General features: G+C 37.9%; 1 protein-coding gene across 2 annotated transcripts in view; it reads right to left on the bottom strand.

The window, feature by feature from the left end:
• Nucleotides 1-11,733, bottom strand: part of Phf8 (PHD finger protein 8) — a 101,770-nt gene that overhangs the window by 7,351 nt on the left and 82,686 nt on the right. For both annotated transcript variants that reach the window (XM_028883474.2, XM_028883475.2), the window contains one exon: nt 2,034-2,143. In XM_028883474.2, the coding sequence (XP_028739307.1) occupies nt 2,034-2,143 (110 nt within the window). The remainder of the gene's footprint in view (nt 1-2,033; nt 2,144-11,733) is intronic.

Raw genomic sequence — 11,733 nt, 5'->3', positions numbered from 1 at the left:
TAGTGAAGTATGGGTGACAAAGGATGTACACTTTATGGCAGGCAAGAGATCAGAGAGAAGTTACTATGGAACAAAGAGGGCTTTTTGTGCTATAGCAAGGAGCGATATTTTCCTAGAATGCTTCCCTGTTCCCTCCCACCGCCCCCGCCCCAACCCCCCGCCAAAATAAAACAAAAAAAACCTACCCTCTAATACCACCTCCAACTTCAAAGCCTCTTCTTTGAAGTAATTCCCATCAACCCAAATAGTAGCTATTCCTTAGAAAGCACTAACAGTAACTTTCATCTGTTTGTTTAAAGCAATAGAAAACCTTTATAAGTTACATCTTATGTGGCACTGATAAATGATGGGGAAATTTTAGTCAAAGAAGAGCTACTTGGCCTGCTTGATCTCTGCTGGCTCCCAATTAATAGTCTCTAAGACATTTCTCAGAAATTTTATATCTCTATAGAATATCATATGAAAAACAATTCTTAAATTTCACTTATATAGAATATAATTACTAAAATATATAAGCATTTAACTATTTCATTTTACTGAAAAATCAAGTAGCATGTTATCTGAAGTTACAGAATATGATTTTTGAATCTTGTCGCCTCAATTTACTGGTTGTCTTATCCTTGACTAGTCATTTCAAGTGAGCTTCATATTCTTCATGTGTAAAATGATGAAAATATCATCTATTGAACAAGACTATTGGGCATATTATATAGACATTGTACATAGGTGCACCTACCATTAAGCAGATGTCCAGTAGTGCTCTAAGCTATATGATGTGGTATGAGGAGCTATGTGGATATTGTTAAGAAAAACTTCACCTCCAAATGCTCCTAGAGTTTCTGAGAATACTAAATGTTAAAGCACATTGTAAACTACTGCTAAGAGGTAAAATTGATTCAGTGGAGGTGACCTTTTAGGATGAAAAATGGTGAATGTTGTTCTCTTGAGAAGCAGGGGGTGAAGAGCGAGGTAATAACATTTGATAAAGGGTATAAGAAAAACCTCTTTATAAAAGGCCAAATTCCAGTACAAGTGGGTGACTCAAAACTTAAGTGTACTCAACTGAGTCATTTCCTCAGGGCTAAATCTAAAGGCAAATGACAGATCTAGTCTTTTCTGAGGATTTTTCCCCCAATACATATTTTTTACTTGTTATTTTATACATGCATGCAATGTATTTTGATCATATTCACCCATAACTCCCCTACCTCCAAAGCCTCTCAGATTCTCCCCAATCATGTTTCCCTCCCATCTTCATATCCTCTTTGTTTTTTTATTTTATTTATTTATTTTTGTTTTTGTTTTTCAAGACAGGGCTTCTCTGTGTAGTTTTGGTGCCTGTACTGGATCTCGCTCTGTAGACCAAGCTGGCCTCCAACTCATAGAGATCCACCTGGCTTGGCCTCTTGAGTGCTGGGATTAAAGGCATGTGCCCCCCCCTCCCCGCCCTACCTAGCTTCTTTGTCTTTTTTTAAAGATTTATTTATTTATTATGTACACAGAAGAGGGTGCCAGATCTCATTACAGATGGCTGTGAGCCACCATGTGGTTGCTGGGAATTGAACTCAGGACCTCTGGAAGAGCAGTTAGTGTTTTTAACCTCTGAGTCATCTCTCCAGCCCTAGCTTCTTTGTTTTTTAAATAACCCACTGAGTCAAATTAATGCTGTCCATTATACATGGGTATGAGGCCTTCCATGGGGCACGGGTGGCCTACCAGGGTCCACACTTGTAAAGAAAACTTACTCTCCCTCCTCCTCCATCTGCAGGGACTTTATATGCTTATAATGGTAGGTGGTATTAACAAGGACACTTCTCTGGGCCCTTATGCATCCTAAATCATGTCAACTATGTAACCTATGAAAGTAGCTTGTCATAGAGCTGGGATGTAAAGGATATAAGAGGGGCTGAGATGCTGCCAGAAATAAAGATCAACGGCTATCCATAATAGCAGGATCCTACCAACCTAAAGGCCTGCATTTTGAGGCTCTAAGTCATCAGTAGCAAGGTCATGGGTTGGGTATCAACACTTACCTGCTGGGCAAGCTTTGCAGCTGCTGCAGCCAAACCTGTCTCAATAGAGGCAACTCGGGTCCCCTCACGAACAGGACGGTCCTGCTTGGGCAGAGTTGGAGTCACACGGGCTGCAAGGGAAACAGGATGCTTAGCTATTTGCCAATTATATTCTCCAACTTCTGACTACTCCAAAGGTGATTGTATTGGTCTTCCTGCTTCTAGCTTTGCACAAAATCTATTTAATGACCAAGGCATATATGAATAAAATTAACCTCACTGAACTGGCACTTAAAGTTGTTCATGTGCTTTTATATCCTTGTTGTTCCTGGCTTACCTACTTTCCCAACCTTGTTTCTGCACCTACTGCTATGGTTCGAATGCCCCCTTCAAACTCATGTGGAAACTTAATTATCATTTTAACAGTTTAGAAGGAAGAACCTTTAAGAGGCAATTAGGTTATGATGTCACTGTTCTCCTGAATGGTATAAAGCTATTACTGTAGGAGTGGGTTTGGTATTAAAAGGGGTGTAGTTCAACTATCTTTCCCCCACCTTCTTAACATGTGATGCCTTCTACTTATAGGACAATTTAGCATGAAGGCCTAAACCATGTCAGCATCATGCTTGTAGACTTTCCAGCCTCCAGAACCATGAGAAAAATAAACTTTTATTTAGAATTTACCCAGTTGTGATATTCTGTTATAGCAGCAGAAAACAGACTAAACACCCTTATTTTCTGTTTCTCCAGATAGATGGCTTCCTTATTACACACCCAGAGTATGACTTTGCATCATCTTTCCCTCCATATTCATACTTACCATCTGAACTGCCTAGAGTATGTATTTTCCTTTTGCTTATTTAAAACATACCTATCCCTCAAAAGTATGGTATAAAATCTCTTATACAAAATGTTTGGGACCTCCCTGATCCCACTGCTCTTTTCTCTCTCAGAATTTATAATCTGTGCACATGACATGATATGTAGTAATATTACCTACTGAAGACTATTATTTTATATATACCAACCAACAAATGAGTTCTTAAAGATCATGGCATAACTTTTTACAGTACCTTAACTATACTGAATTAAAAAAAACCTGTTACCTGTTTAGCTTTTCAATAAGCATATTCTAGCTGAAACAAATAGCCTCAGCTGGAGAAAGCAAGCTTTTCTTTACAAACAAATCCCAGCTGAAGTCCTCTGACAGTCACACTCATGCTGTACATTTATACCATAGCACAACTGTGAAGGTCAGAGGACAACTTCTGGGGGTCAGTTCTTTCCTTCCAACATGTGGGTCTTGGAGATCAAACTCAGGTTGTTAGGTGTGGTGGCAAGTACCTTTACCCACTGAGTCACCTCAAATGGCCTTATAACAAACATACTTTTGAAATGTAAGAATGTTTTCAATAGTCATAGACAAAAGGAAATAACTATTAAAACATGTGTATCCAAACACACATGAACATACACAGGCAGGCAGACAGACAGACACACATACACACAAAAATGCCAGCTTACAAATGTAGAAGGAGTGATAGAACTAAAAAATCCTAAGTTTACAAGTCCTAATGAAACACTGGTTCTAGAGAATTGGATATTCACATAGTACCTAAGTATTACTTTACAGGGTATATGCCAGCCTCAAGAATGAAAACTATAAACTGGGTGTGCTGGCACATGCCTCCCAGCAATTGGGAGGCAGAGGCCAGTACATTCTCTGTGAGTTCGAAGCCAGCCTGGTCTACAAAGTGAGTTCCAGGACAACAAGGACTGTAACACAGAAATCCTGTCTCAAAAAACCAAAAAAAAGGGAAAAAATTATAAACTTTTGAAATTGAGATGAGCCACCTGTCTCTCTGTGTGGATATTAAAGGCAAAATCCAACACATCCAGCTCCAAGTATGAACTTTCATGTCATTAGTGACAATTATAGTGAAACAACATGAAATCATGTGGAAACAGGCAATTTGCAGCATTATTTGAGTAGTTAAGAAATTAAAAGTAAGCAAACCATTCACAGTATTTTGAGAGTTTAAAAAAGACAAGGATAGAAAAACTTAAATGATACCATGAGAAAAAAGAATATTTTACATAAATAACTCAGTCTCTCGAAAAGCAGTGATGTCACATGAAAACACGTAGACAAATCTAATATAGGACAATTTTATCAGTTTCTATAAGAAAACTAACAAAATCAAAAGGAACTGTTCAAGCTTAAGAGTGATTTAAAAGACACGATAGAGTCAAATGCCACATGGATTTCGTTTAGAATCCATTCTAAGTAAATCCATTAAATATACAATGTTTTGATCAACAAAGTTGGCAAATTATTTATGTGCTTGGGATTAGATACCATCATGTAGTTAATGAATAATCATTAATTTTATTATGTATAGCAGGACTATGGTTATGTGAGAAAAGCATAGGGGGAAATGATATATCTGGAGTGTGCTATCAAAGTCCTTGTTTGGTTAGTTACTGGCATTATAAAAGAGAGGATTTTTTTGAATAAACCACATGTACTTTGGTAGACAGGTTATGCAGGATATTGAAATTAATTCTTTAAGGGTGATGTTTTGTCTGTTTAAAACATGATCTAAAGCAAATACAGCAAAAAAAAAAATGCTAACACATAACTGTATCACAGATATCTGGGCATCTTAAATTTTCCTCTACAGTCCAGTGCAGCATTTTTAAAATATGACCATGGCTAGGGATGTAGCTCAGTTGGAAGAGTGATTGCCTAGAATGCACAAGGTTCTGGGTTGACTCCCTCAATATCTCCTAAAACCAGGTGTGGTTGTGCATGTCTGTAATCCCAGCACTCAGGTAGAAGCAGAAAGATTAAGAAGTTCAAGGTTATTTATGGCTATAAAATGAGTTCATATCTAGCTCAGGAAACATGATGCTCAGCCTCAAAAAAAAGTCACAAATGTTTTTGAAACATTTGTCTCTATCTCCAGGATTCTGCCAGGATCCCCCACCGCCCCCACCTCCCTCTGCCCCAACCCATAGGCCCCTCCCCTCACCACACCAACCTTTCCATCTAGCCAGATCTTATATACATCCTTCTCCAGGGTCTAGCCCAGAAAGTTTGCCTGCTTTTCCCCTCTATGTGCCCTGCCCTCCCCAACCAACCAGATCTAGCCTAGGTCCCACAGCCAGCTCTCCAGCTTAGTTTGGCCACCCCTGCCTGTATCACTACTAACCTCTAGACTTCCACCGAGACCTACCCTTCCTTCCCGATGCACAGGCCCCCTCCCATACCACATCCAACCTCTCTGATGTACCTTCACACTCTAGGCTTGGGTCAGGACACCTCCTGTACAGCAGTGCAGTCTTCTCTGTCTAACTGACTCCATTCTACTTAAGCCATTCACCACCTCTAGGTATAACTAGCCTACATATCCTCTCTTCTACTCCAGCCTAGTCTGCTGGGGTCCAGATGGTCTGCAGTTGTTCTCTCACACAAACCCTGACCCAGATGTGGCCCCCTGACTGCAGAAAACTGCAGAGGAGGAATGTCCTCTGGGGTAAAGCAAGGCCACAAGGGAAGGAAAGTTTGGAAGGAAGAACTCCAATGAGAGGGCCAAAGATACTGTTCATATAAGCTCTGCTTGCAATGCTGACTCCAGTAGCTAGCTAAACAATATATAAAAACGGTGGGAAAAATAAAATTGTTCATTCTTAAAGTGAATCCAGAGTCTATGTCTCTGTCTACAATTACCCTATTTTCCAGGTCCCTGTGATGCCTATGGCTGTGCTGGCCAAGGCACTAATCTGTTCATATCAGTCACAGAACAAAAGAAGTCCACATGCTCAAATAAAAAATACAAACAATATGAAGGATCATGCCCAGATCTCCCCTTCAAAATGTACCAGTCCTCTAAAAATGTTTGCCAATGAGATTACCTAGATGAATCCCAGGATACAATTTAAAAGAACCACCATAAACTTCATCAAAGAATTCCAGGAGTTTAAAGAAGATACAAAGAAACAGATTAATGAAATTAAGCAGAATAAACTGCTGACTGATGCCCAAGAAAACACAAATATAAAGCTGATGGAAATTGCAAAGACAACCCAGGACTTAAGAAAGGAATTCAACCAAGAGACAGAAACATTGAACAGGACTCAAGTTGAAATGAAGAAGGAACTGGAAAACACAATAGTCTAACTAGAGAATCTGAAGGAAAGCCTTATAAGTAGAAAGAGACAAGTAGAAGATATACCAAAGAAGCAAGGCATATGGAAAAGTTTTTAAAAACACAAGAAAGGAACATACAGGAATTGTGGAACACTATGAAAAGACCAATCCTTCCAATTATAGGCAAAGATGAAGGAGAAGAATAGAAAGTCAACGGCATAGACCAGATCATGAAACTTCCCCTAAATTAAGGGAAAAACAAACAAACAAACAAACAAACCATACAGATATAGAAAGCATACAGAACACAAAATAGATAGGATAAAAAAAACTCCTCATGACATAGCATAATTAAAATACTAAGTATATAGCACAAAGAAAGAATACTGAAAGCTGCAAAAAAAAAAAAAAAAACCCACAAGTCACAAATAAAGGGTAACATCTGATTTCTCAATGGAAACTTTGAAAGCCAGATGAGCTGGAAGCAATGCATTCCAAGTTCTAAAAGGATCATGATGAGCAAACTAGACTAATATAGCTAGGAAAACTATTTACCATGGTTTAAAAAGCAAATTTCCCATGACATAAATAGCCTAAAATTATATTCAACAAACCAAACCTAAAGAAAAGATAGGAAGTAATATTTTGGGCTAAAGAGAGGAATGAGTATAACCAAGAAACTGTGGGAAGAAATATGAAGCCATAATGACAAAACTACAAAATAACAGTAGAAATACAAATACAAAAAAATCAACAACACAATGACCACAATTAACACACATATTTCAATAATAACTTTAAATATTAATGGCCTCAACTCTCCAATCAAATGACAGGCTGACTGCATGGATCAAGAAACAAAGTCTCTTTGTTGTCTATAAGAAAAACATCTTAGCTTTAAAGATAGGAACCACCTTAGAGTAGAAGGATGGATAAAAGTACCCCAATCAAAGGGGCTGAAAAGCAAGTAGGTATTGCTATCCTATTATCTGACAAAATAGACTTTAAAATAAAACTAATCAGAAGAGATGAAGGATACTTCATTCTTACAGGGGAACACTTAACTAAGACATTACTATTCTAATCACATATGCACCAAACTTTGGTATGTCCAACTTGGTAAAAATATGTACTACTGGATTTATTTAAAGACAGATTAACACAAACCCTTACTTTCTCTAGCAGGCAGGTCACTGGGTTGAAAAAATAAACATCATTAAATGGCATCATATATCAAATGGACCTAACTGATAGCTACATAATATTCTACTCAAACACCAAAAAACACACATTCTATTCAAGTGTCACACAGAAGCTACTTTAAAAAGACACTATCTTGGGACACAAAACAAATTTTAAAAACCCCAAAAGATTGAAATAACTCCATATATCCTATGTGGCCATAACAAAATAAAACTTAAAATTGACAGCAAACAAATGACTAGTAACTATACACACTCATGGAGACTAAACAACTCATTACTGAATGATGAATGAGTCAAAGAAGAAATTTTTAAAAAATGAAACATTTCCTGGAACCAAATGAAAATGAAAACACAAAATAACAAAACCTCTGTGACACACTGAAAGCAGTCCCAGAAGGGAAATTATAACTCTACATATGTGTATTTAAAAAGTGTATAAATATACACATCTAGTTTAAATAAAAATTTCCCATCTGGGATGACAATGCTCCCTTCAAGAGCCAAAGATTATCTACCCAAAACCCCAACAACAGTCATGAGAAGCCCTCTTTTGAGTTGTTGGTCAGGACTGTACAAGGGAATCCCAAAACATTACAGGCTATTGCTATTGCTTTTGATTGCCCCCAACCCAGAGGTAGAAGGCAAGTCCTTATTGCTGAAGACAGACACCATGTGCCTCAGACACATGGTCCAAAGGCCCCTGAGCTGGGACTGATGTGAAAGCCTCTTCTCTGAGGACTAGTTTTCATAACGCCAGAAGGTGCCATGCAAGCTTCCAAAAGAGGGAACCAAGTGGCAGTCCTACCCAGCTATGATGCCTGTGAGCCACAGCAACAAGCAGCATGGCACAATAACCCTAAGGGTGCAGTAGTGGCACACATACCTTGGTGGTAACCAAAGCTCTCTAATTGGACTTTAGACCCATTCAAAAAGAGGTAAATCATGTCTGATACTGGAAATCTAGCCAACTACCCATGGTTAGTAAAGTCAAGAATCTTGGAGAACCTAAAACCACTTTACTGATTTATAATCCCTAACTACATTCTATATATTTGTTCTTATACTCACAGATAAGTGTACTCCTTACCGTGCATCAGGAACACTTCTCTTTGCAACAGATGTAGACCATTGGAGAAAACCACAACCAATTAAAATGCAGAGTTGTGGAGCCCAGTCCCAAGGGTTACATCTACAAAACACTCCTGCTCCTATGGTTCAGGGCTCATTGTGGAAAAGGGGATGGAAAGATTGTTAGAGCCTGAGGATCAGGGAGTTTGCTGTGAGATTGTATCTTCTAGGAGTGTCAGAAGTGATACCCATAAAATCTCATCAGCACGACTCCATAAAATGAGCTGAACAAGTACAAGACTAGAAATGTCAAAGTGGATAGGGAAAGCCCAGGCAGCCTCAATCCTATATGAAACACTATAGAGAACTAAATAAAGGACTGCTGAAAGTGGGAGAAATAGTCTTCCCCAGGGACAAACACACCAATTAGTTCTCCAATGGCAAATTGTTAGTCCTGGAACATACATAAAAGTAACAGTATACTACTGACTTAGCAGGTTATATTTATGTATTTAGGAATATGTTATGTAACAACAATCAATTGGAAAAAAAGGCCATGATTTTGAAAAAGAGCAAAGAGGAGTATATGGGAGGGTCTAAGGGAGGAAAGGGAAGGGAGAAATTATGCAATCATACTAAAATCTCAAAAAAACGAATTAGTAACAAAAAAAGAGTCTATATCTCTCCAATTGATTCTGAGCAGACTCATTTGTAAACTGTAATATAATGTGTGACTTCTAAGGTGAAGTTAGGAAAGGCAAGTTCTTAGTGGATTCCTTGAGTACCCATCCTTAGAAACCTACTTAAGTTGCTAATTAACAACTCTAACTACTCTGAGATCACAGAGCAATGAGGAAGCTAGTCAGGTGGGGAAACCACATGAATCCTATCACAGCAGGCACTCGGCTTGGGAAACTTCTAAAGATTCAAACTCAGGTTAGCTTCAGCCTTCAAAGTTCTTCTGCCTGAGGCCCCAGAAATCATGAACTAGAATCAAACTGTTCCCACTGTGCCCTTCCCAGTTCTTGAACTACAGGACATATAAACATAATATGGTAGTTGTTTTAAACTAGAATAAAAAAGTCCATCATTGACTGTATCTGGATTTTGGAGATTTTTTAAAGTGAGTGATAAAAGACATTTTTGGGCCGAGTGGTGGTGGTGGTGGTGGTGGTGCATGCCTTTAATCCCAGAACTCAGGAGGCAGAAGCAGGTGGATCTCTGTGGGTTCAAGGCCAGCTTGGGCTACAGAGTGAGTTCTAGGACTGGCTCCAAAGCTACACAGAGAAACCTTGCCTTGAAAAACAAACAAACAAACAAAAAAGACATTTTTGGAAGGCAGTTGGAAATTTTTTAGTTGTAGACTGAGTATTACAATATCTTGTAGAATTATTAACTGACAAATATTGATATAAAGTGTTATCATAGAGGGAGGCTTTCTTAGGAAATACTCAAATACTAATGGGCAAAATGTTGACAGATATATATTATTTTGAAGTGTTCAGAAAAACTATAGATAACTAGATAAATATGGATAGAGGGATGAAACAACTTTGACAAAATGTTAATATTACAGAATTTAGGTATTAATTAATGGGCATTTATGTATGTATGTATGTTATTTTTCTTATCCTTGTGACCAATTATCTAACAAGAGGTATTTTAAGGGAGAAAAAGTTTATTTTGGCTTGGTTTTAAGTTCTTATTGGTTACAGTTCATATTAACAAACTGTTGTCAGAGGAATAGGGACACAGGTCTCACACATTGCTTTGTGGGAGTAGAAACAATCTTTGAGATGTATTTTGGGGTGAGAACCTGGTGTGTTGCACACAGGCAGATCTCTGTGAGTTGCAAGCCAGCCAAGACTACATAGTGAGACACTGTCAAAAACAACAAACAAGCAAAATGTATCAATAAGTGATAAAAGCAAAACACAGCATATAAAGGAATCTTCCAATAGAATAAACAAGTCAAAGAAAATAGATAAATGGTACTCATATGTAAATAATTGATCTCTGAAAACATAAGAAACTGTTACAAGTGGTTTACTCCAAATGGAGAAGCAGAAGGCTAGAGAACAGGGTCGGAGAAAGATCTTTCAATGTTTATCCTTATACATGTTGACCACTCTATGATTTCATGGAGATTCAGTCTAAATAAATTACTTCAAATGTTATTACTAATTATAAAACTTGGCAATGGCATAAATGCTCCACATTAAAGGAGAAGTTAGGTACATTCATGGAGAAACAGAATTAGGTCGATAAATAGAGAAACGGTGGTAAAAAGTCTTTGAGACAAAGTCTCACTATGTAGACCAGAATGTCTTCAACCTCATTATGCAACCCAGGCTGACCATAAGTCTGCAATACTTTATTTTCTGAGACAAAGTCTTACTATACAGACTTGGCTGGCTTGAAATCTACTATATAGATCAGGCTGGCCTCAAACTCACAGAGATGTGCCTGCCTCTACCTCCCAATGCTGAGATTAAAGGTATATGCCAAGCAAAAATAATTTTTTGACATTTATTTATTTTGTGGAGGGATCAGAGAACAGCTTGCAAAAGTCAATTCTCTCCTTCTACCGTGTGGGCTCCAGGGATAGAACTCAGGTTGTCAAACTTGGTGGTAGGTGTTTTTACATGCTGAGCCACCTTGAAAGCCCAAACTTGCAATCCTCTGATCCTCCTGTGTCCACTTCTCTCGGGCAAGGGCTGCAGGCTGGGGTACTATGCCTGCCTTAAATTCTATTATCTTGAGTTTTAGAAGTCTACCAGGAAAATAAAAGCTATAATGCTGCCTTTAAGGAGTAGAGTTGAAAGTAGAAAAAGCAGAGAGAGAGACAACATTGCTGTTCAACCTAGTAGCCTCCATATTATTCTATTTGCTACACATACTACCTTTGATTAAAAAGTAAAAAAAAAAAGTATGAAGTTTTATTATACACAGTATTATTTCAAACCCCTCTCCTCTAGTACTAGGGATTAAATTCAGTCTCACATGATAGGCAAGCACTCTACTACTGATCAATAGTCTCAGCCCCTACAGTGTTATTTCAAGCAGAAAAAAAATGAATAGAAAAACAAAACACTAGAAGGAAATGTTAAAATGTTAACAGTGGCTGCTTCTGAATGGTAACATCCTGGATGACTATTTCTTCATAGTTTCCTTTATTTAAGTATTTTTCTAGTACAGTTATGGAATCTACTTTTAGATACTTTTTTTTAAATAAGTATGATTTTTTCTGAGTTTATCAGTTTTATGACTTGTTATATTATAATGGAGTTTTCAT

Source organism: Peromyscus leucopus, chromosome X, assembly GCF_004664715.2.
Source record: "Peromyscus leucopus breed LL Stock chromosome X, UCI_PerLeu_2.1, whole genome shotgun sequence".
Taxonomy (NCBI): Eukaryota; Metazoa; Chordata; class Mammalia; order Rodentia; family Cricetidae; genus Peromyscus; species Peromyscus leucopus.
Note: the sequence above shows the minus strand (reverse complement) of the source record. Positions and strands in the feature narration are given on the sequence as shown.